The sequence below is a fragment of the Oreochromis niloticus genome, linkage group LG1, assembly GCF_001858045.2.
Source record: "Oreochromis niloticus isolate F11D_XX linkage group LG1, O_niloticus_UMD_NMBU, whole genome shotgun sequence".
Lineage (NCBI taxonomy): Eukaryota > Metazoa > Chordata > Actinopteri > Cichliformes > Cichlidae > Oreochromis > Oreochromis niloticus.
Window position 1 is genome coordinate 33,543,386 of NC_031965.2, and position 24,226 is coordinate 33,567,611.

At 39.6% G+C, this 24,226-nt stretch overlaps 1 protein-coding gene across 4 annotated transcripts in view; it reads right to left on the minus strand.

The window, feature by feature from the left end:
* Positions 1–24,226, minus strand: part of ntrk3b (neurotrophic tyrosine kinase, receptor, type 3b) — a 210,592-nt gene that overhangs the window by 20,746 nt on the left and 165,620 nt on the right. For all 4 annotated transcript variants that reach the window (XM_003437694.5, XM_019360768.2, XM_013265484.3 and 1 more), the window contains 3 exons: positions 7,869–7,999; positions 3,403–3,575; positions 1,238–1,481 (listed from right to left, as the gene is read on the minus strand). In XM_003437694.5, coding sequence (XP_003437742.1) covers positions 1,238–1,481; positions 3,403–3,575; positions 7,869–7,999 — 548 coding nt within the window. The remainder of the gene's footprint in view (positions 1–1,237; positions 1,482–3,402; positions 3,576–7,868; positions 8,000–24,226) is intronic.

Sequence of the window (24,226 nt, forward strand, 5' to 3'; positions counted from 1 at the left end):
TTCTACTTTTTTTCTCAAAATGATCAACAATATTTTTTCCATAACAAAGGTAACAATACTACCACTTTTTTAATCTACTACTATTGTCATTCTTCCGATTTATAAATTAATGATAGTAAGCTCATTGATAGCATTGAATAATATATCTCAGAACTGTGGCTGACAAATGAACATGTCATTAAGCTATGTCACTGAATATTAGAGAAGTCTTTAATATTCTAAAGATTAAGTAGCTTCATGTGCACAAAAAAATCAAATATGCTTTAAAACGACTGAGTTTGAAGTCATATTTGAAATGCAAACATATATGTTCGTGTTTTAAATTTTACGACGATCTTCTCAACACTTTTCCTCAGCTCAACTTCATGAAACCCTTTTGCCCGATGAAAGCCCAGACATTGAAAAGTACACACAGAATCCGTCAATAATTTCTTCACAAGAAGAACAAATAATCTTAATCACTCTTATGTCCGTTACACAGATTGTGGATGGACATGGACCCATGCACCAATTGCTAAAAGCATCTCCCCTCAAATTTCCTCAGACATTATTTCATGCGTGCAGAGCTGCTTACCCAGCAGGCAAGTACTTCATAACTGCTGGCATTGCCCCAAGCAATGTCCGAACTGTTCCCAGCTGTCACGCTGGGAAAACAGAATCAGGCGCACCTAAAGTCATTTCACAGGCCCAGGCTTTTTAAAGCAGCCAGATCTGTAGCAGCCATCACTCCACTTATTTGTTCAGCAAAAATGCTAAATTCTTCAGCGAAGTAGTTGCCGCCTGGCATTCATCGTCGCTAATCGTGTTAAACAGTGGAGAAGACATGAACTGGACGCTATATAAACAAGCCTTTAAGCATTAGGCTAGAGGCTCAGCAGGCTCATCTCATCTCCTACCATGCTGCTAAACAGCTCCATCCTTGCCTGCATGTATGGCTGGCTGTGCAGTCCTGGGGCTGTATTATGGATGGGAGAGCTGATAACTCTCCTCAGAAAAGAAAAATTTAATAAAATGACGCAGCAGAGCAACACCCTTCGCCCATTAGAAATATGTTTCTAACTAAGAGCTACAAAGGCTTTATTACAAGACAACACAGAGAAGAGGCCAAGTGAATATGGCAGAATTGTCTGAGTTGTGGAAAAAGTTGAAATTGTTTCGGCCTCACTCACGCTTGCACACAGCTCTTTCTTTTAATCAAAAATAACAAGCGAACCAAACAATGCCGGCTGAAGCTTACCCTGTAGTAGTCACTGCTGTAGATGTCCCTGGACATGCCGAAGTCTCCAATCTTCACCAGCAGGCCGTTGCCCACCAGGCAGTTGCGGGTAGCCAGATCTCTGTGCACAAAGTGCTGGGAGGCCAGGTAAACCATGCCTGAGGCAATCTGGGTGGCAATGTGCAGCATCTGGGAAAGGCCCAGCTCTCCGTTGGACTGCAGTGGCTGGCCATCTACCAGGATCATGGCATCTGGGCCGTGGGCTCTGTATTACAAAGAATAGTGGATGATGATTTGATGTACTCGTATTTATACTGGTGGATCCTGGATAATGTTAACTTGAGCTCTGTGGTATTATTAAACATTTTACAGTTAGACTTGAATTATCATGTTGCGTCCAGTCAAATTTGAAGGATGCAATTAAGATCATAAACTCATCGGGAAGGTGTTTACTGAGCATAGATCAAGGCAGCTGAGGGGTTGTTTTCTCACAGGCTTGTATACAACCAGACTTCCTTTTGCTACCAGAGGAGTCACCCCCTGCTGGCCATTTGAAAGAATGCAGGTTTAAAGCACTTCTATATACAGTCTAATGCCCAAGCGAGGCTCCAGCCTTGTCTTATGAAACCAACTTTCATTATTATTTATTAGAAAGTGAACTCTGTTATTTCTTCTCTCCTACTAAAAGTTTCATAGCTACACTTTAATTACTGGCTATAGGACCCTTTAGAGAACATTCTACATGGCAGAGTGTTCAACGAGCCTCCCCCTTTAAGAAGTAATCCAAAGCTCCTTATACTTCTAATAAACTCTTATCCTGGCAATATATGTGGCTCTTTGTACCTATTGAGGATAATTACCATAATAAAGCGAGACTATTAGAAATATTAACAAATGAACTATACTCTGCAAGCACTGCTTTACTGGCAGCGATAAACTCTTATGTGCCAGTTGTTCTTAATTCTGTGGTCGTAAGCTGTGAGCTTAGAGATTTTTTTTCTTTGGCAAAAGTTTCATGTAGGCCAACTTGTCAGGAATTTTAACCAAGTCTCTGGATTTTCATCACAGGACTGTACATTTACCAGAACAGGTTGACTGCAGGTTTCTGGGTGACGATGAAGAACTCATTTCCTGTGAAGACTTCCTGCTGTTCTCATCACCTTCTCGTCACTGTGATTACAGACCAGGTGTCATGCAGGGAGGACTACCGCTCTCTCACTCCCTCGGGCTGTTTTTCCATCCCCAAGTCAGAATTTTATTGCAGCTCAATTTTCCTCTTGTTTTTAGTGTGTCTGTTATAATTTCACTCTGCTGTTGGCGGATTAGTAGTACTTTTTCTTTCGCCTTTCCGCTTCTTATTATACTTCATAGACATACAGTAATAGCTGAATAAGAGCAGGGTGCCCTGCTGTTTATCTGAAGGTTGAGTTTGGACCTGCACGTTAGATCTTCTATTCACTCCTATTGATTCCCTGCACATCTCATCTCTTAAATGTGACCAACAGGACCAACAGACCAAGAATCAGCTACGTCTTGCACCTTGCATGAAAGAATTTCATCATTCGCGACATTGCCTTTCATTTCAGGAATGATTTCCCAACAGAAAGTCTTCACACACTCTTGAATGCACACAGACATTCACACTCACACTCCATCGTAACATGTCATCTTTTCAACTATTGCTGAAATTTCAAAAACAAGATCGACCACACACACACACACACACACTCACACACACATGCACATGCACATGCATACACACTGCTGCTGCTGTGTACACTCTTGAAATAGCACACTTCTTTCCCAGATTCCTTCTTTGCACACTGACATCAACTCCAGTGAAGCTTCCCATTACCAAAGAGCTTGCTGTACCGGCATCGTGTCACTTTTGTTGAAGCTTATCAGAGGTCACTTCCCTTGGTACAGTCTGACATTATGGAACAAAAGCACTAAAGCACTCGTGTTTGCTAACGCACAAAGCTGTGAAGCAAGCCGGATATTTGCGGCAGCTATTTCACAAAAGAATTTCAGGTTTTTAGTCTTACTGAAGCTTTTCATTTACTATACCCATTGTGAATGAGCCGGTGCATAGTTCCAAGTATGCCAGCATACTCGCACATATTTGCATTGTTAAGTTAACCTGCTAATTTCAAGAAATGTTCAGTTTTCAATAATAAAAAGTTTACCTGAGGAATTTGTTGAGGTCTCCATGTTTCATGTATTCGAACACCATAATGAGAGGGTCTCCATCTACGCACACGCCATAAAATTTAACAATGTGGTCATGCTGCAGGTTGGTCAGCAGCTCGGCCTCTCTCTGGAAGTCCTTCCTGGCTGACAGGTTGGGATCTTTCAGAGTCTGAAAGGAGCAATAAAAAAGTCAGATTTACATATTTTGAAAAGTACACTGGTTTGTTAACCAGGATCCGAAAAAAACACTGAAGTCTTCATTTACGTGCCATTGGGGAATCAATCATCCTTTGCATCCTGTTAATACTTACTATTTACTTTACCAGTGAACAGTTTCATGGTTCTGAAAAATGTACTAAGATCTGCTAAATTTGAGTGATAAATCAATAGAAAATTGCTGCTTTTCCTGGTATCAGGCGCTGACAGATACGTTTTTATTAACACTTTAAAATGATCTACAGTATGGTGCATTCATTGCTAAATGTTTAGATGTGGCAGCAAAATAAGGCAACCACACTTCAACAACAACATCAGAGAAAGCTTGCTTCAGCTTTTAGAGGATACAACTTTTTCTTGTCCTGATTGATTTAGGTTGGTTTCTGTCATCCAATAACAAGCCAAATGTTATTTTCTAAACATCAGCATGTTTTCATTTCCTTTTTCTTATGGAGCAGAAATGAAAGCGTGAAGGCTGTTAAGTTTCAATTTAACAAACAAACAAGGGCACAATGAGATGATGTGTGTAAAATAGTACTAGCCCGACCTGATATAGGTGTAAAATACATGTTGAAAATATGATATTTCATCCAAGTGGTCAGGTGCTTCATGTATGCCAGGAGTTATTATTTGTTTCCACTGAACTTTTACTGATGCACAAATATTTTTGTTCCTAAATACAGATGGATGGAAGTTCCCCTTTGTCACTACACTTTTGTTAATTTGTCACTACAGTAATTTAGGAATTTATTTGCCCACTTTAAGCGCCATACTCTTAAGCATCAGCACTGAGACGCCATAAAAAATACAGAGGATAATACAAGGAAGCATAGCTTCTTACAACAAATTATTGTGTCTTCTATATTGGACAGAATTTTGTGTTATTATCAAGGTAAAGCTTTTTCAATGTTGCAGTATGGGTGGACAAAATGTTCAGAGAGAAAGAGGAAGACTTCAGGGGTATTCCTATAACTACTGACACCAACTACGGGTACAAACGGAATCTGTATTTGCCTCTGGACCATTTAGTAAGGAACATTCAGCATGAAATGTCCTTGGTTCTGCACATCCTGAGAGTCAAGCAAATGGAGTAAGCATTACATACAATGGCACTTCTGAATAACATTAGAATTTTGAAAATAAAACAGAAAAATATTAACGAAGAACAAACCATGACCGGAGACAGTTGGTGTTGATGCCTGTCCTGGTCTGCCTCCAACTTAAAACTTTCAGGACTTAAAGGATCTGCTGTTAATATGCTGCTGCCAGATAGCTGTACTGCTCACAACACATCTTTCTACAAACAATTACAGCTGTCTGAGTAGTAGAGATGAACTCAATGTACACATTAATTGATCTGACTGGAAGTAAGATCAAGCAGGCAAATAAACTGAACTCATCTAAAGTCCAGCCCACATAATTTTCTAAATCTTACTTGTTTCACAAATATCAAATAAATGCAATAATATATTGTCTTCTGGAGGAGAAAAAAAGACTTTTGGCAGTTCATCAGCAACAAGAAAATAGGGAGTGTTGATTATCCTAGTCTCTTTAGCATAGGTTCCTGTTTTCCCAGCCTGCTGCTGACATTATTACAGATGGAATGACCTTGGCATGGAAATGCATTTACTCATATGTGCTCGTCTTGCAGTGAAATGCTAGAGGTGGTTGAGATGTACAGCAGAGTAGGTAAAATGGCCATAAAATTCTATTACCAAATCAAACCGCACTCTTAAGGAAATGTTTCTTGTCTGGGCATTCCTCCAAAACAATACCTTCAAAGTGCTCGAACACGATAAATTGAGGCAAAGCGCTGCAATGAATTTTCCCTTTGTTGACCTTTAAGAGAATTCAGAGAGCTGGTTCCTGCTTTCTCACAGGCAGAAGCATGTTCAGATGAAAATTCACATAGTATTCTGTTTTAAGGAGGTCAAGGTTTACTCACAAACTCATTTGTTAATTCTATAAGAGGGAGAAAAGAAAGTTACAGGCAGATACTCCATCACCTTCATCTGTACTATTTCACTTCTCGGTTGTCAAGGTCAGGGTTTTCTCTCTCTTTCTCCCCCTTAGGTAGTTTTGCTGAGTCCACAACCTCTTATTCACATGTTTCCCATTCAGACAACTCTTCATATTCACCCTGGGTGCTGCCAAGCACAACTTAATATTGAGCTCTGTGATAGCACACAGGGACAATGGTTTGAAATGCTTCAATCTCTTTAAAACAAATCATTAAATTCACAGGGGTATTAACTTTGCTCTGCTCGTTCTTCCATTTTGACAGACGCCGCTGGTCCCCTGACTGTTAGTAAGGCAGGTTCCAGATGGGAACAAAGACTAGAACTCCAGCAGACAGACACCAGATTCATTCTCAGCATATTCATTCGGCTTTGCGTAAGACTGTGTCAGAATATGCACCTATGCCAGGTACATGGAAACTTAGCATAAGCAATAAAGAAAAGGATAATGGTGTAACCAGCACTCACAGTAAAGATGGTGACTTTCTTAGAGGAACTGTTGTGTGCCATGTTTGTAATATAAGGAAAATAAACAGTTATTTTTTGTGCATTTGACTTTAACTTTGCCTGTAACTTTGCCAGAAAACTGGTGACATACAAGGAAGATAGACCACCCAGTAAATAAATAGACTCCCTCTGAAACCACTGCTTATTGTTAAACTTTAAAAACATACTCTTGTAACGGTTGAGGAACCCAGGAAGTCATATTCCCTAATGATATCATCACCTATCCTACTTTCTGAGTACCGATATCAAGGTTATTACTGGAATAGTGTCCACCATGGCTGTGTAATTAAGTGCAGTCAGTTTGTGCACTGGGCTGTGATACACCATATGGACAAAAGTAGTGGGTCACCTACAGTTTACACCTACAGGAGCTGCTTGATCATTCCATGAACCATCACAGTGCACAGTTTTTGTGCTGATGTTAATGCCAGAGGAGGCTTGGAATTCTGCAGTTAGTGAGTCAGCAGAGCCTCGCCGACTTTTACACACTACGTGTCTCAGCACTCGGCTACCCTGCTCTGCACAGCAAGTCTGTACAGTCTGCCTTTCTGTGTGGCTGCGAATGCTGAATGATTCCACTTAGTAATAATACACCTTACAGCCGATGGTGAAAGAAATGTTATCAGTCACATTCAATCACATCACTTGTTGCAACATTGGCATCCTATTACTGTAACACATTCAAATTCAGTGAAAGAATGACCCATTCTCCCGCAAATGTTTTCAAAGGACTGCATGAACAGGTGCTTTATTTTGTACACCTGTGGCAACAGGATTGAAAAAAGAAACACCTGAATTTCAAGTTTAATACTTTTGTTGATTTATTGTGTTTTCTGAGCAGCTTGCAATCTTTATGTTGTTGGATAAATATGTTTGTTTCCATTTTGGCTTTATTTCTCTTCCCAGTGCAACAGGGAGTTGCCCAGGTGAGCCTATTTTGTAAGCGTCAGAGATGCTTGTTGTCCCCAGTGAGAATGGCAGTATGAGCCCAATGCGACATCACAACTGTTGGTGTGTGCACTACACTTTGGTTGTGCATCTCTAGATTTTTGTAATTTTTACTATCATGGCAATGAAGCATCACTACAGGAGGTCAGAGTTTCTCAAATGGCAAAGCGGAAGATAGTTTAAAAATCGTTTAAAAAGATTAGACGTTCTAGTGGGAACTAGAATAACTTTGAAAAGGTACCCCTGTACCAGTGCTGATGCAGGGGAATGGCAACACCTATTGTTCAGGCAAAGAGATCTGCAAGTCTTCAGTGCAGAATGGGTAATGCCGAATGGGCTGTGGGGACCTCACAAATAGCACAGGAAACAACCATAAACTAGGCTCAAAAGAGGTCATCGTAGCCACTTGAGTTCAGAAGTCATCAGTTTTGAATTTGGGGCATTTTCCTTGCCCATTAGATTATGAAATGGAAAGAAAAAACATTTTGTATTATATTAAAAATGAAATTAGTGATGGATTACCTCATTACAATAATTTTCACGGAGGTAGGCTCATAGAAGCTAGAGTAGTCACTGTCTGGTCGCAAATGAAAATTCCACACTGGCTTTGGTTTTCACTTTCAGAAGCTACCTCCAGTCTTTTAAATATGTTTTACACTAACCAGCAGCTGAAAGGTTCATATTTACAAAAATAAGAATCTCACACAATGTCCAGCCATTACTGCAATACTCTTTGTAACACACAAACACACAGGTAAACACTTAAAACGTACCTTAACGGCCACCAGCATCTTGTCCTTAGTGGGACTGAGGTTGTAACATTCTGCCAAGAAGACTTTACCGAAGGCTCCCTCGCCCAGCTCTCTTTTCAGGATGATGTCTCTCCGCTTTATATGCTGGACAACTAAAACCAAACAAGAAGAAGAAATGGTGACAGATTTAAAAAAAAAAAAAACTTTTTTGAGACTTTCAGTTGGACTTTCAGACATTTTTATGTGTTTAATTGCACAGAAAACGTGTTAATAATAATAATAGTGGATTGCATTTATATAGCGCTTTTCGGGACCCTCAAAGTGCTTTACAATTCCACTGTTCAGTCACTCTCACATTCACACACTGGTGAAGGTAAGCTACAGTGTTACATTGGCAGTGAAATACTTTTATCAAATCAAAATGTTACCAGTAACTAAAGTAAAAAGGAAGAAAATTGTAAGACAGAGAGGGAGAAGACAGAACATAAACAGTATTACTGCACTGGAAGCTGGACATGCAGCTATGTTGCAGTATTTTAAACTCTAGACAAGATGGCAAGATTTCTACAGAAATATTCATGCTGACCCACAGGGTGGTGTTTACAAAAACCGGCACCAGACATCTTAAATCCAGTATTTTCTGTAATGGTGAAAGCATTAAAAAATGTACTGACTATTTCAATATTTTTCTCCAAGTAAGTGTGATCCACCTCCAACAGAATGTATGATACCGTCAAACTGCAGGGAAAAATGTTTTATCTAACTTTGGAGCTACTTAAAGAAGAACACTTGGAGCATTACAGTTCAAGTGGTTTTAAATCTTAGAAGTGCAAATAAACTGCCAGGTGACACTGGACCTGCTGAGCTATAAATCTCTTATCTGGATTTCTCGGTTTTACTGTCGCCACTGAAACGCCACAGGAGGACATTTTCTAATGAGAACAGAATTGTAAAATTTTACTCTTTGAGGAACATAAAACAACTGGCTGAGCAGAGAGGGAGAACGCAACGTCTTTGTCTTTTTCTATTCTATTTTTTTTCTTACCTGTAATAACTTACTTTAAAGGGATATCTTTAGAGTTACGAGGTGGTAAAGTTGGTATATTTTTCTGTCGAGTGTGTGACCTTAGATCATTTTCACCCCTTCTTGCAATTGCTTGCAATATTTGTGAACCCAGAATGGAGGCTTATTCTTCCATTGACTGGCCTGGCGGAAAACAGGTGGATCTTGATTTTTGTCGGCAAAATAACAGGCTGAATAAGTCAAAAGGAGATACAGGAAAAGGTAGAAATAGCACGACAGAAAGCTCTGTATGAAAGAGCTTGTGAGGCGTAGGAGTTGCTGGCTTCTGACAGACCTACTTGATGTGCCTCAGTGAGAACAAAACATAAAAGCTTGTAGGTCTATCATGAAAACTGCTCCTATAAATCAGTACAAATACCGATCACACAGTTTCACAACAGATTTACATATATACAAGTACTGTATATATATGTATGTATATATATATGTGTACACAGCATACAAGGCTGGTGGTCATGGCTTGTGGTGTACAGAATCTCTCCTTGCTATTAAATATGAATAAAGTTAAAGCTTGGCAACAAAAACAGTACCACAGATGAATTCCCCAAATCCTCATTAATAAAAAAGAAACAAAATTAGAGGTAAACACCAAAATCAGATAACAACTAACAACGTGCAAATGGTGTTTTCCAGGCATAACTATACAAGATTTAAAATACTAATCAAATACCACTATCAATACTAATTGTTATGTACTAATCTTTATGTACAAATGAATGCAAGTTTTGAGTGGAATTTTGCACAAGGCTTTGCTCTGTAGACAATGAATGAATGGTTACCATAAGGCTTGTGTTTTATCTTTTACCTTCTGTAACAGACTCTGTATATTTGCAGGTATTAACTGTCCTTGGACAGTCATGTTCCGGTATGTGCAATAATAATAGACCATGATGCTTGTGAGACTGACGCAGTATTCTCAAAGTACATTTTCAGCCTTCCTATTTATTCTTGTTAGATAAATCACCGAGTCTAATATGTCCTCAGTGGAAAAGTAGACTTCCTGGAATTGAATCCACCCTCCATCTGTGTTCTTCGTTTGAATCGCACTTGATGGTTATACGGGAGAAAGTATGTCTCTGAGGACTCAATTGCACAAGGTTATATGTAAAGAAACACTTATGTCTGCAGATAAAGAATAAGCTATTGCATCTGTTCTCCTAAGACCGCTGGATCTCTTTCTGTAAATGAAGAGGTTAATTAAGTCTACAATTTCCAGAGCTCTGCCTCTTATAGTTACTGTCTGTGGGCTGGTAAACTCGCAAACTTGTGACTTTGATGATGATGATACCACGAGAAATCACCACTGGTGATGCGAGGTGGTTACTGAGTTGAGGCGATTTGGGCCAGCTACCAATGGGAGTTAAGAATACTACAAACTGACATTTGATTGGTTGGGGAAATATCCAAGAGTGTCCACTATTAAATTCAATTAAATTTTGCTTATATAGTGCCAGTTCACAATAATAGTCAATGTGAGGAACATTATACTGTAAGGTAAAGGTAAAGTGAAAATCTTACTGATCCAACAATCAACAGCAAGGAATGACTGAGATAGAGGCGGAGTAGCTAGGGGCTCACAGCCTCTTTGTGAAAGTCAACAAGACTGGAGAAATGGTCATTGACTTTAGGAAGGCCATTGCAAAGCACCACCATCTGACCATAGTGGAGGAGGCTGAGGAGAGGGTCAGCTCCATCGAGTTCCTTGGTGGTGATGACCTGACTTGATCCACCAACACCATGGCCATCATGAAGAAGGCAGAATGGCAGCTCCGCCCCCTACAGAGGCTCTGGCATGTCAGTCTAATCATCTCAGCCCTCAACACCTTATACAAGGCCACCACTGAAAGCATTCTTACCTACTGCATCCCAGTCTGATTCACGCTCTTGAGGGAGTTGCGAGAACAGTATGAAAGATTATTGGAGCCACCTTCAACTCCCTGCTGGAGACCTTGAAACAGTACCCTTACAAGTGTTCGACAGCATTTTACCTTTAGCTCCGACCAAAAAAACCCTTAACAGTCCTGGCCCTCACCTATCAGCTCTGTGTCTAAAAAATGAACTGTAACATTATATAGAATAAACTAGAATAGCTGTAAAAACAAGACCAAACTTAAACATCTAAATTGTACTGTCATATAGATACTTTGCAAAAAAGGAGTAATGTTTGCAGGTAAGTCTTCCATACAAGCTATAGGCAAATGCTGGAACTTGCTGTCAACCAAAATAATACCTTCCTGTGGTCACTTTCACCTTGTGACTTCTTGCAGCCATTTCCGAACCAGTCAGGGAAGATACATTTTCTCCTTGAGATTGGTAGCTTCCAGATGGTCTCTACCCCTGTATGTCTTGGACCTTACCAGAACATTGTGACGGTTTTAAGCTTACATCAACAGTGGTATTTTTGAAAACACACCTTTTTCTATGCGTTTGGGCCTTTCGTCCTCACGTAAACGGTGTTTTGGGTCACTGAAAACAGAGATTTTAAAAAAAATTCTGCCAGGGTGAAGATTTTCAAAAACTCAATTTTTGGGTTTAGGTGTGGACGAGGAAAATAGAGATAGAGTGACGCAACGTCAAAGGTGTGTGCCGTTTTTGACGTCATGCTGTGCACCACATTATTGTTTTTTCTACAGTGGAGGATATCGATAAAATACTGTTGCTGTTAATCTTGCTATCTGCAGTTTTTACATGCTGACATATGCACACGCAGTTACTGTCCCTCCATTTAGAAAGACAGAGGTGTCAGAGTGAACTTCGACGTGGCTACATTCCACACAATCACTCTCACAACCCAAATCCCTATGTCAGTTTTGAATAAATTCAATTAAAAAAAGAAAATAAAATTTATGTATGCTGTATGCATTTTGGTCATTCCCAAGTTGTGAGTCTACACCAGCCAAAATATTGTCTTTAATTGTTAACATTTGAAATGATGAAGGCACTTGAAAAGTAACACAAAATTAGCTGCCTTCTCAGAAGAACACAAAAACTTTTCAGAAGCACTTAAGGTTTTGTGAGGGCACAAAACCCTGTTTAGTGTTTCCCTCCCAGGCTTCTAGACTTCTGATTTGCCAACATTTCTACATGGTTAAGATTTGGCATGTTCTTGACAGTGTTTGGCTTTGTTTTTGACGTTTACAAGTGTGGATGTAGCCAAAATAGGCTACCACCAAAACTCTTCCAAGCATTGTCAGTTCAATTTGCGTACTCTACATTATGTAGCTTAATTTACTACTTATGAAAGAAAGTTAATAGGAAGCAGTGGCTAGAGGTACTTCTCACAGCATAGAGCTATTATACTTCTAGAACATACAAGAGTACTTACCTCTGCAGGACCACAAAGCTAACATTACATAGTTAGATTTATACCAAGTTATTACAGCTTGAATGTACATTTCCTTCCCATGTTCAAACAAATTTCAAATAAAAAGAGCCTTATCACAATGTGGCTTTGCCCAAAAGGAGTTCACCAGATGCTTCACCAGTTCTTTCAAATATTTCCTCATTCAAAGACACAGATTACTAGCTTAGTCTGACCGTTCCTTTGGGTTTCTTTTTTCTCCATAACCATCTGGCCGTGAACATCTTGTGTAGGTGATTCATAAAAAATTCACCTGTTCCTTTGGTGTTTCCGTCAGTTGGTATCATAACTACTATTTTTGAAATCACTGTTAAATAAGAAGAAATGTCCCAGTTTTAAAGTAGATCAGAACAGAAGTGTGTGCAGAAACTGGCAGCCAGTTTGCAGGGTGAGAGCCCCACTAGGGACACCAACACATCACTGCTGTCACTGCTTCATCCTGTAAAAAGCTGCTTTCCAAGAGTGGAGAAAAACAACATGAAGTCGATACACATACATTTTAATTCAAAATGTATTTTGACGGGATTTGATAGGCCAAATGTCTCTGACACTTTACCATCTGATAAAGGTCTGAAGGGTTTCTAGACTCACCCCACATGTATTTCCCACTGATTCATATCTGCCTTTCTCCCTTCTGCTTTTATTAAAGGAGTTATATATGGCATTCAGGTGCACAAGAATGTCAGACTAAAACAAGGAGAAAAAAAAAAAATCAGAGCCAGAGAGGTCTTAGACCCTTTTAGCAGTTCATTGGGGCCATATTAGAAAAGCCAGACCAATGTTGGAGGAACTGGTAGATTATATTTTTGGCTCCAGAAATGCACTTGCGTAAATATCACAGAACCTTTAAGCATTATAAAAACTGCTCGTCTTATACCTAATATTCATTTTTCTTTTACTTGCACTTCTCTGTCAGACAGGATCACTGGAGGATCAGTGTTGGCTTTACTACCAGATGCCTGTCACATTGCCGCCATCATCCAGTTATTGAAGCTTATTCTCTTGTTGCACCCGTCATTAAGCTTCTTTGGATGAGGTAGTTGGTGAAATGCCATAAATGTAAAAATTTGAAGGTTGTCATCAATCAGCAGGTGTAGGCTTAGAAAGTTTTTTTTAACCACATAATACCAGACTAAAATAGTCTCCCTTGTCTTCCTTCTTAAAGCAGCTTTTACAGTGGATGTGCAGACTGAAGACTGTGTTAGATTGTTACTGTATCTTTTTATTTATTTTATCACTTGCTGTGATGTGAGATGATAAATAATATCTCACATGTGTAAACTGGAAACATTTTCATATTATTTTATCGGTTTTATCACCTTAATATCTATATCTGTCATTATGCAAATTAAGTAAACCAGAGCTCATTAATTGTCAAACTAACAACTGTTTTACCAAGTCATGCGTCTAACATACAGTCTCGACTGTGAAAGCTGCTTAAATTAATTGGGTTGTTATATTTTGCCAGAATGAACTGAAAATGTGCCACAATATATCAATAAAAACAAGTAAAGAAACACAAAGAAAGACTTTCAAATTCCCTGACAAGCACTGCAGACTTTGTAAAACTGGCACCTTTGCCTCTAGATTTGGAAACTTTTTCAACTGATTAAAGATCTTTAAGACCACAGAAAATGGTACCATAAACAGGCCTGCTCAAACAAAGTGCCATATAATCCTTTCAACGAAATGGGATGATACTCAAATATATTTTTATGCAAAGTGATGATCTGGTCAATCGCATTATAACTCTTGTTTCACATAAACCCTCCAACCAATTAGAATCTTCCCAGGGATCCAGATAATTGCTTACCATGAGACGGCACAGAGACTGATGTCTCATGGTAGGAGTTTTTTTTTTTTTTTGGTCTCACCACGTTGTTCCAGTTTGCATTTAACCCTCAACTGATTTAAAATATATCTTGAGCAATTATTAAAGTTACAAGTAAGCTTATTATATAATTACATTTGGGGAAATACTTATTTAAACCCTTTCTGAATTTGTAAGATTGCGCACTTATAAAGAAATTAATTTTCTTATTTTTATAGGAGCAATGGCCTACAAGACCATTGGCAAGAAGCCAGCTGATAAGCTGACAATTATGTTGAAATGGAAGAAATGACCATCAATAGCTCTGAGTCTGGAGTGCCATCCAAGATCTTGCCTCATGGGATAACGATAACCATTACATTACATTAAAAATTTGGTGTATCAACAAAAAACTACACGGGAAGAGCTTGTTAATGATCTGAAAGCAATTGGGAACACAGTCAATAACAGGAAAGTCCCCTGCCTGTGTTAAATTTGGTAGTGAACATCTAAATGATTCACATACGGCTTAGGAGAAAGTGCTGTAATCAGATGAACTCAAACTCTCTAGCATCAGGGTGATCCCCAGTCAAGCATGGAGGTGGACACATTATGCTTTCGGGCTGCTGGACCAAATTCTCTCCTGAGATGTGAGCAAACTTGGTGGCCCATCCATTCATCCAAGCTCTTCCACTCTTCCTTATCAGGGTTGCGGGGAGGCTGGAGGCTATCCAAGCTACGACCTGGACAGGTAGCTAATCTGATGCAAGGGTAACATAGAGAGACAGACAACCATTTTCACTCACATTCACAATTTAGAATTTGGAATCACCAGTTAATTTAATCCGGATAAGCCACAGTACCTGGAGAAAACCCACGCAAACATGCACACAGAAAGGTCCTGGCCAGATGTGGAGTCGAATCGAATACCTTCTTGCTGTTCCTCTTACCTCATTGCTGTGCTTGCAAGCAAGGGTTTTTAGTAACTACTAAGTTATGCCTTGGTGGAATCTTATATACAAATCTGTTTTTTGGTTTTTTTTTGTAAACTGTAATGTGATTTTTCAGCAAATTACCATAAAAATTAGAGACTGTTCATTTCTTTGCAAGTAAACCAGCTTAAAAATAATGAAGGGGGTCAAATAATTTTTTACTCCCACTGCACATTTGTAATAGGGACCTGAGGAAAAATGCATCTATGTGAACATAGAGCAAGGGTCTCTTTACTATCAGGTACTGGATGTAATTCCACTTCTGGGAGTATGTGCATAAGCTCCTTACTATTAGTTGTGTGGGCTGGCAAGAGGAGTCCTGATTTTAGTCTGTGATGAGCCACTTGTTGGCTTCATGCCTGCTGCGTGCAAGTACTTGATGCACAATTTTTCCTTAAAAACATATCAAGAACTGTCAAACAATAGAAAATTGTAAGACAAATCTGCATAATAACTACATATCTACATAAAAAGTCTTAAAAGTTCCTCAGATTTCAATTATTTCCCTCTTGTGTGCTCTCAAAGTACCATGGTCCTTTGGTCTGATTGGTTGAAGTCAGCCTGCAGTAGACAATGAAAGATAGCTCATCCAATCATGTGCCAAGAATATTTTGAATTGCCTGCCCTTTTCTGAGCACTTACCAGGAATTACTTCCCAAATTGTTCCATGTAATAAATAATGCGGAATTGCAGATTAAGAGCAAAGCTTATGGTGTTTTTAAAATGTACCCAATCATCAGTGTTTATAGTAAAATCTGAGCCGACAGAGGAAGTAAACAAGTTTTCAATTGTGTGGCAACATTTGCTTCTATCCTAAACAACTGGAGTTCCTGGAGACAATTTGGCCTTAAATTCAAAAAGACACACATCTGTTACATGTTGAAAATATAGCCAAGTTAATGATTCAATCAGCTCTTTGTTTTTTGGTTTTTAAGTTTTACTTTTAGACCTTCCTGAAAGTATTTTTGTTAAAATATGTAGAATTTAACCAATTACAATGTGTGAAATCATAGACGGTGGGTTTATGAAGTATAATCATGAACTTGTTAAGAAGTAATGATGGTAATGCTTTTATTTAATTGCTCAGTAATCCACAATGGGGATTGTAGACAAAAACATCATTTTTAATAACCGTTTTCAAACAAGTGACACGACACACTAGTAGTTAAATACTGATGCAGAACTCACACATAGTAAACGTTTGAAATTTAAAAAATGCTATCAAGTTTGAAAACAAATGTGGTCTTGAGCCGTTAGTCTCAATAAGAGCTGATGATCAGGCTGAAGAAGTCAAGTAAGTTTCTTGGAGTCTAGTGGATCACCTTCTTCTTTCATCTGCTCCCTTTAGGGCAGCGGTCCCCAACCCCTAGGCCACGGACTGGTACCGGTACGTGAGTCGTTTGGTACCGGGCCGCGAGAGTTGAGGCTCAGGTGTGAAATTTATGGTTTTTAGGGTTTTTAATGTTAACTCAGTTTCCCTGGGTCTTTTCCCGTGTTGTAGTTGTGTGTCTTATTTTGTAATACGCCTTGAGGTGACTGGTGTTGTGATTTGGAGCTATATAAATAAAATTGAATTGAATTGAATTAAATTGAATTTACGTATTACCATAGTGACCAGAGTGCATTAAGGGGCAGAGAGGAGGATGTTACTCTCAATGTTGTTGGCCCATTTCAGGAGGATGCTGCTAATAGTTACACAATTACACAGTGAATTCACGTTATTATTATATTTATAAAATACCACAGTTTTTGTCTTGGTCGTATCATTTTATTTTGTTGTATTTATCCATGACACCTTAAAGGCCAGTCCGTGAAAATATTGTCTGACATTAAACCGGTCCGAGGCACAAAAACGGTTGGGGACCGTTGCTTTAGGGGTTTCCATAGTGAGTCATCTGCCTCTATCTCCTCATACCAAATAATGGTATATAATTGATGAAGGCCTCTTTCAATATAATTGTTATTATTTTGTGTTTAACTTAATTTTAAAATAATAATTTTTCACTTTAGATTTGTACACACTTGTAACTGAACTGTGATAACTGACTGTGTACACAACTGCACAAATTAATAAAGTAAATACTACAACACCTCATTTGTATAGGTTGACCCTGCTTATTTCCTGGGTGTGAATATTTCATCTGGTTTGTTTTGCTCGGCCGCTAAATAGCTACCAGCCACCTCATTCCTCTCCACTGATGGGAATGAAGGCGCTATTATGGAGTGCACCTATTGACAGTGGCGAGGACAAGTTACTTTAACCTTCAGTTTCCTCTGCAGGCGGACTCGGGCTGCATCCTGCAGCCTATTTACCCAGAGTGGCACGCTGAAAAGCCCTGAGATTAAATCTCTATCCTACAGCTCAGCATCATTCATTTGTCCTGGCTCACCTGAGGCCTCAGCGCCAGCAAACATTCTCCCTGGAGGCCGAGAGGCAATGCAGCGCTGAGATTTACTCAGCTAGTCAGGTCAGGCTGCTGGGGGAGCACAGATGTTTGGAGGGCTTTGTTCTGTACCCACATGTGTGTCTGTGTGCATGCATGCATTTCACCACAGCTACCTGCCAACTTTCTCCAGTGTCAGTATGTGCGTGTGTGTGTGTGCTTGTCTCCAACTGCCAACATTGTGCACTGATGTGGCTGTTTATGCCTCACAGGTGTGTGTGACAGAGAGACTGAGTATTTCTTTTTATCTTGCTAGCGTCCCTGAGTGTGCGGTGGGTTGATCAGTGTGCATCTACTGGACATTGACAATCTATCCTCTGCAGAGTGACTGCTTCTAATATTGAGAAGTGGTGGTCTAATTAAAAATGCTGAGAACATCCACACAAATTCTCATTTCGGGCATCAGCTTTACATTCATTTATTTTGTCCATAAAGCTACTTTTAAGGAGTTTTTGCCACTCATACAAACTTTTTCTTATAGAAAACTAAATGGGAAATATAATAGGGTTCAACCACTATTAATTTTAATTTAAATTCAGTATAAAAAGCGAATGTTTTACGATATTCTGATAAGTGCTGCAGTCCAAATCAGCAGCATAAAAAACAAATATTATCACAAACATGCTCACTTGGAAAAAAATCCCCCTCTGTTCATTTACTGCCCTCCGAGATTTTATCACAATATAAATATAGAGATCATTTTACTGAGACCACTGTAATTTACCTGTAGTTTAGCCTGCCTACAAAAAGTGCACCACAGGATGTGAACAGTCAGAAGAGAGGCACTCATCCAGCAGCTAATAGCATACAAAAAGCTCACGCCATTAAATTCACTGCAGCACAGGGGCTGTGTGTCTGCTGGCATCGTTGGGCAACAGTGACATGAACACCCGCATTTACCGTTGACTCTCTGTGGGTATCTACTCCCAACCTGCTGTGGCTGGCTTACTGCCGGCCTGTGTGTTTGCTGCTGCTGCCGCTGCTGCCTGGCATTAGTGAGAACTCTGGCTTATGTGAAATAACACCTACGCATGGCTAAAATAAAGAATGCATCACCCATAACATCATCCTGATGACACCAGCTTTGTTCAGAAATGATTAGAAGCAAGCCCATGGAATAAGCTGGCATTTTTTTCTTTTAAAGGTTATTTTATCATTCTTATTTTCACAGTTGCAAGGTTTTACTGGGGTACTTTTCATTTCATTAGACATTTTTTCACATGCCCTCTTTCAAACATGTGTTTATGTTTCATAATGGTATTTTTCCAGTGTCACTTTTATTTCTCAATGACGGTTATGAAAGAGCATAATAAAGCAGCCGCCACCCCCTCACCTTTTCATCCAATAGTCTGTCAGCCAACAGCACACAGGCCCCCTTGAGCAGGGCTTCACACAAAAATAACAGAAGTAGATGTGCAAAGAATGAAAGACCTCCATGCACCTGGATAATTGCTGGGGAAAGTGGGCAAGAGAGATGGGAATCTTTGGGCTATTTGACAAACACTTTGGATTGAATCATATCAAATACTGGCAAGTTAAAGTTTCTTCGTTTTCAGCTGAAGCACAGAGGCATTTGTCTTTTAAAGCCAAGGTGCCTTAAATTAACCAGCTTTCTGCTGCTGTTTTCCTGAGCAATATGCTCAATCCTAAAGTCTCTAACTCTAAAATATGCACAGCCTGTTAATCTGAATGAAATAAAATATTAGATTTTGGCCCAATACACCAGATGTACATGTGTGTGTGGATGTGTGTGTGTGTATAATAAAGATCATTGCTAGCCTAGTTTCACTGGGACCTAGGAACTGTTTTTGGTGTGGTAGCAGGTGCTGAGCTTGCTGAAGACAGGCTTTCAATGTGACAGGCTTTCAATGTGACTGGATGAAAATCGATAAAACTAGGGGACTGAGACTGGTTCTTGGCATATTAATCAAAATTAGAAGACAGCAAATAAAATGAAACCAACCCCAAAGTGCCAACAACCTGCAATTTCTCATGTGGCCACATGAGGCTGGCTCAAAAAGTGAGTGAATCCCCACAGATCCCGATGTGAAGTTGTTTTCTTTATGGCCTCCTTGCATAACAACTAATGGAGTGTGATTCTGTTATAACTTAGTCATTCAAATCTTTTTAAAGGGTTAGTTTGCATTACTTGTCATGAGTGACAAGTGGAAGGCAACACAGGTAGCTTTAGCTAATAGTTGATTCAAGTCACTTAGCTGGCCCTCTCGACTCCTTGGAGATCTGCGGAGCATTTTAATGGAATTAAATGACAAAAAATATGGATTACTGTGTAGTTAAATGCCGTTAGCAACAGCCTGTCCATGCTCCACCTTTGCTGAATGACACATTGTTTTCTATGTGTGTGTGATTGTGTGTATGTACCTGTGTGTGTGTGTAGGCGTGTGTGTATATCTGTGCTAAATTTAATGTTTTAAACCTGGCTTTAGTAACCATGCCTTTATTCAGTAGCCATCTTTTATGTAATCTTTTCTCATATTGTGCTGTCACTCTTCTAGCTATTGTGGTTGTTTCTGTGCTGTGTGAGCCTCTGAACATGCTCACACACTCACAGGCTAAGTGTGATACTGTAGGAGTTGTTGAGTTTCATTAAGAAGCAGGAAAAAGAAACACAGTGAAGCTGGACATTGGTGACAATGGTCCTCTCTAGTGTTTTTATACAATATGGCGAGAATGAAATAAAAATGACTCCTAATTTAACTCATATATGAAAATACAGTCACAAAACAAGGAAAAGGCTGTTGTTTACAGGTATCACACAATTAAATCAAATTCTTATTTATGTACTAATAGATATACTGCATATATTTACATATTTAATATTTAATAGTGGCGCCATACTATAACGCTTATTCTGATTGATTTCCTTTTGACAATAACTTCTCCCTAAGCACAGCCTTATTGTTATTGCTGAATTAAATGTTACGCTTTAAGCACTTAAGCACCAAGTTCTTAACACTTAAAGAAGCTCCCATGAGCCGCAAAAGTCTTGACTAGTTATAGTTGACATCCTTAAGGAGATGAGGCATGCTACCCACCCTCAGCTGTTAGTCCCCATAGATACAGTATAAATTGTGTTTGTATTATAAAATAAAGAAAAGCGTGTTTATGTAACTTTGCTTGGGAAAATTGGTGTTATTTAGATTTGTATTATTCTGTAGCTGAAATGCTGTGGGCTGGGTCCTCTGTGATGGGAATTAACTATTCATTATGGTGCTGACCTGTCAACACTCACGAGAATGTGTTATTTAAATTCAAATGCACAACTCTTTGCTCCTGTGTACAGAAAACAAATCAGTGTTGGTGTACTTTAAATACTCTCACACTCCAGTATGTGTCCCAAGTTAGAATGCTGTGAGCAATTCATTTCAATTTATAATAACAGGAGTCAAGAAAAATGGATAATATTTCTGTATTTTAAGTGTTTTTTAGATTTCTTTCTGGTTTTCTTAATCGAAAAACAACCTTTTGAGATCTTCAGCAAATCTACTTGTAGGTTTTCGTCTTTCAGGAGACAGTTTTCAATCAATTTTATCAGACATGAAGAAGCATCATTTCAGATCTTGTTCAGCAAAGAAGTCTGAATTTTTTTCCTTCCAGGTTGGAGCTGAAAGGAAATCATCTTGAACTTTTTTTTTTTTGGGTAACAAACTTAAATAGGTTGTTTGAATTCACATCGGTCTAGCCTGTGGGTCTGTTCTGTTTCAAACTATAATTCATTGAATTGCAGCCTTGGAACATGATAACTGCCTTTCAATCAATCGGCGCTGCATTTCCATTCATTTGCTTAGCTTTCAAGTTGCCAAATTAGTCACTCCTTGTCCCTGCTGGAAACATTTTGATCTTCAAAAACAGCACCTTGAGCATTACTTTGTCTCTGCTGCACAAAAAGTAGAGGGGGCAGAGTGAGGGTTTGTCCGAAACTTGCCCAGAAGTAATATCCCTAATAACATGGTTATAATGAAAGGCTATATGCTATACTCCAACATCAAAAGCTATTGTCTAATTTTGGCCAGCGGGATGTGACAAATCCGTAATTAAAATAGCAAGCTCGGTGATAAAACAAAGCCACTTGCTGGGAGACAGCGGATCTGGATAGATATAGATCTGTCATTAGGCTAAAGAATTGTCCTTTGCCTTTCCTGCCTTTATCTCCCTAATGCGGCTACATTACCCCAGGATTGGCCTTTTTCAGTGGAAACCCTTCCCCCAAAAAAGCTCATCTCAACAAACGTCATCATCAGTCACGGCTCGCCCGTTTACCACAGCAAAACTAGAGGCCACCAGTTCAACCGAAATACGAACCAATTGCATGAAGCTGCAGCATGTTTCTAAATTGGTGTGAGAATGACAGCAGTGTTTTCCAGCCTGTTTAAATCTACATGCGTACAGGTTGACGGTTCAACTAGAGGGCAACTATAATGTGATGAAGTTAATGTTCATTTTTCATATTCTCTCCCGCAGCGAGGGACTGACTGCAGCACTGATCTCAGGTGGCACAGCCTAAACAGCCAAGATACAGGGCGCTCTATTTGGTGTGACTGGAACTATTTAACCATTCGTGCCAATATTTATATTCTTTTGGCAGGTTTGACTTGTAGATCAAACACTCATGAATAATACATTTGGTAAGGGCGCACTGGAATCATTGGTGTAAGCTTTGCAGCAGGCAGCTTCTCTTCAATGCAGCTGTTTTAACAGGAGCCAGAATGGCACGCAGCAGCCAGAACAACAGCTAAATATGGTTCCTCCCCCTCATTGTTATCACTGGAGCCGATTTCAAAATGCACACAGCATGACAGCCAGGGACACCATAAATTACCCAGAGGTAGCAGAAGCAGGCTGGGACTGACCAGCACATTAGTGTACTCTTGATGGGCACAGGTAAGGAGAAGTATGGGTGTGTTAAATTTATGTATGTGTTAGCTAGCGTCTCTGTTGCCAGATTGAACTATGGACGTGTGTGTGTGTGTATGTGTGAAAGAGAGAGAGACAGAGACACCCAGGCAGCAAGCTATTCTCCTGGATAAGAAGCTTTCAAGTAAATGAATGAATACATTATGGATTAGTGGCCGAGTACCAGAAAGCAGCCATGCTGTATTTGAGCTGAGTGCAGCTCTTGTGTTGGCAAGTGAAGGTGCAAAACAATAAGTCGGTAGAAGGCCAGGCACACAATTTGGACCTGGGAGGCCCTTGGGGGCACCTGAGGGACTCTTGACTCGGGATGCTTATCAATCATCAATTATACAGAAGAAAGGAGAAAACTAACGTGACATACGGCAAATTCCTGGTACATAAAAGCCACACTTGGAGTATGCCTACATTCAGATCCATGCATTAATTTTCACTCCCATAGACCTACACACACACTAGCTGCAGATATAGACGTGGATACACAGAGACATTTCCCCTCCCTGTGTCCTCAGGGTAAAGAATGCATTCATATTCAGCGAATGATCGGTGGAGGCAGAAACCGTTCGGATCCATTTTGTTTTTGTAGCCGATGGCAGGAAGCAGCGGCCATTATGACCTTGTGATGAATTCAGGGTTCATTTCCTACAGTTTCTTTTTTTTTTTTTTAACGCATGCACATAGAATTAAATTTACACAAAGAAAAGGAAAAAAGAACAAAGGGTACTGCATACTGAGAGGAAGAACATTCAGTAAAGACTAAGTCGAAGCTGTCATGGCGCTCATTCATGGTGTGACTTTCAATTCCAGGTGCGCGGTGATTGAGAGAAAGTTTCATTTGTGCCCACTGTCATTTATTCATTAGCTCCCGATCAGCTCTCCTGTGCAAGACGTGAGATGTTATAAATCAGTCACTGGCTAGACATTAACAATTCATGCAATTCATAATACATAAGACCAGTCATTTATTTATCACCTCTAAATGGGATTTCCTTCGTTCTCATTGGCTGCAAGTCAGAAGTCAACTTCTGTTAGCCTGTCCAGCAGCCATTTTGAACCAAGTTGTAAATGACGTAAATCTGAGCTGAACAGGACTGTCAGACAGGAAGAGTTCCTGCTTCCTAACTAAATCTGGTTGGTTTGACTGGTATCATTTGAAATAGAAGCACCAGGCATTAGGCTGAGGCTCGCTGCTGGCACAGTAGTTTTCTGCTGATTCTCTTGAGCAGTCAATGTAATTGTGAGTAATTAGGCCTTAAAGTGCTGTTGTCTTTCTCCAACCTGGAACATGACTCCCGAGGGAAAGCGTGTGATATTTTTTTTCGGGGTATTGCAACGGCAGTCACTGGTATACAGAATGAGGCTTTTGCTAAACAGGCCCTATATGAAAAGCCTGGCACCATGCCACCTGATGCAAACACCATATGATCACACCGACTCTCTAGATGAATCTAAATTATACCTTTGCCCCGAGGGCCTCAGCAATTCTCATTGAAAAGATACACAGCTAATTATAATGGAGGTACAACAGCCTCATAGAGCCTCATAAAGACGTGGTGTTTGATATCTGGCTCTCTGACCAGATGCTGCACTTTTCTTTACACTACATAACATGCTGTGGCACTCTGTCTGCTTCATACGTGCCCTGCAGTTTTAGTTTAATTAGCCAGATCCTAGAAAAACGCTGCAATATAATGTGTAATAATGCTAGCCGGTAGTAATGAGGGATAGCACTATGATAGAGGAATATGCCAAAATG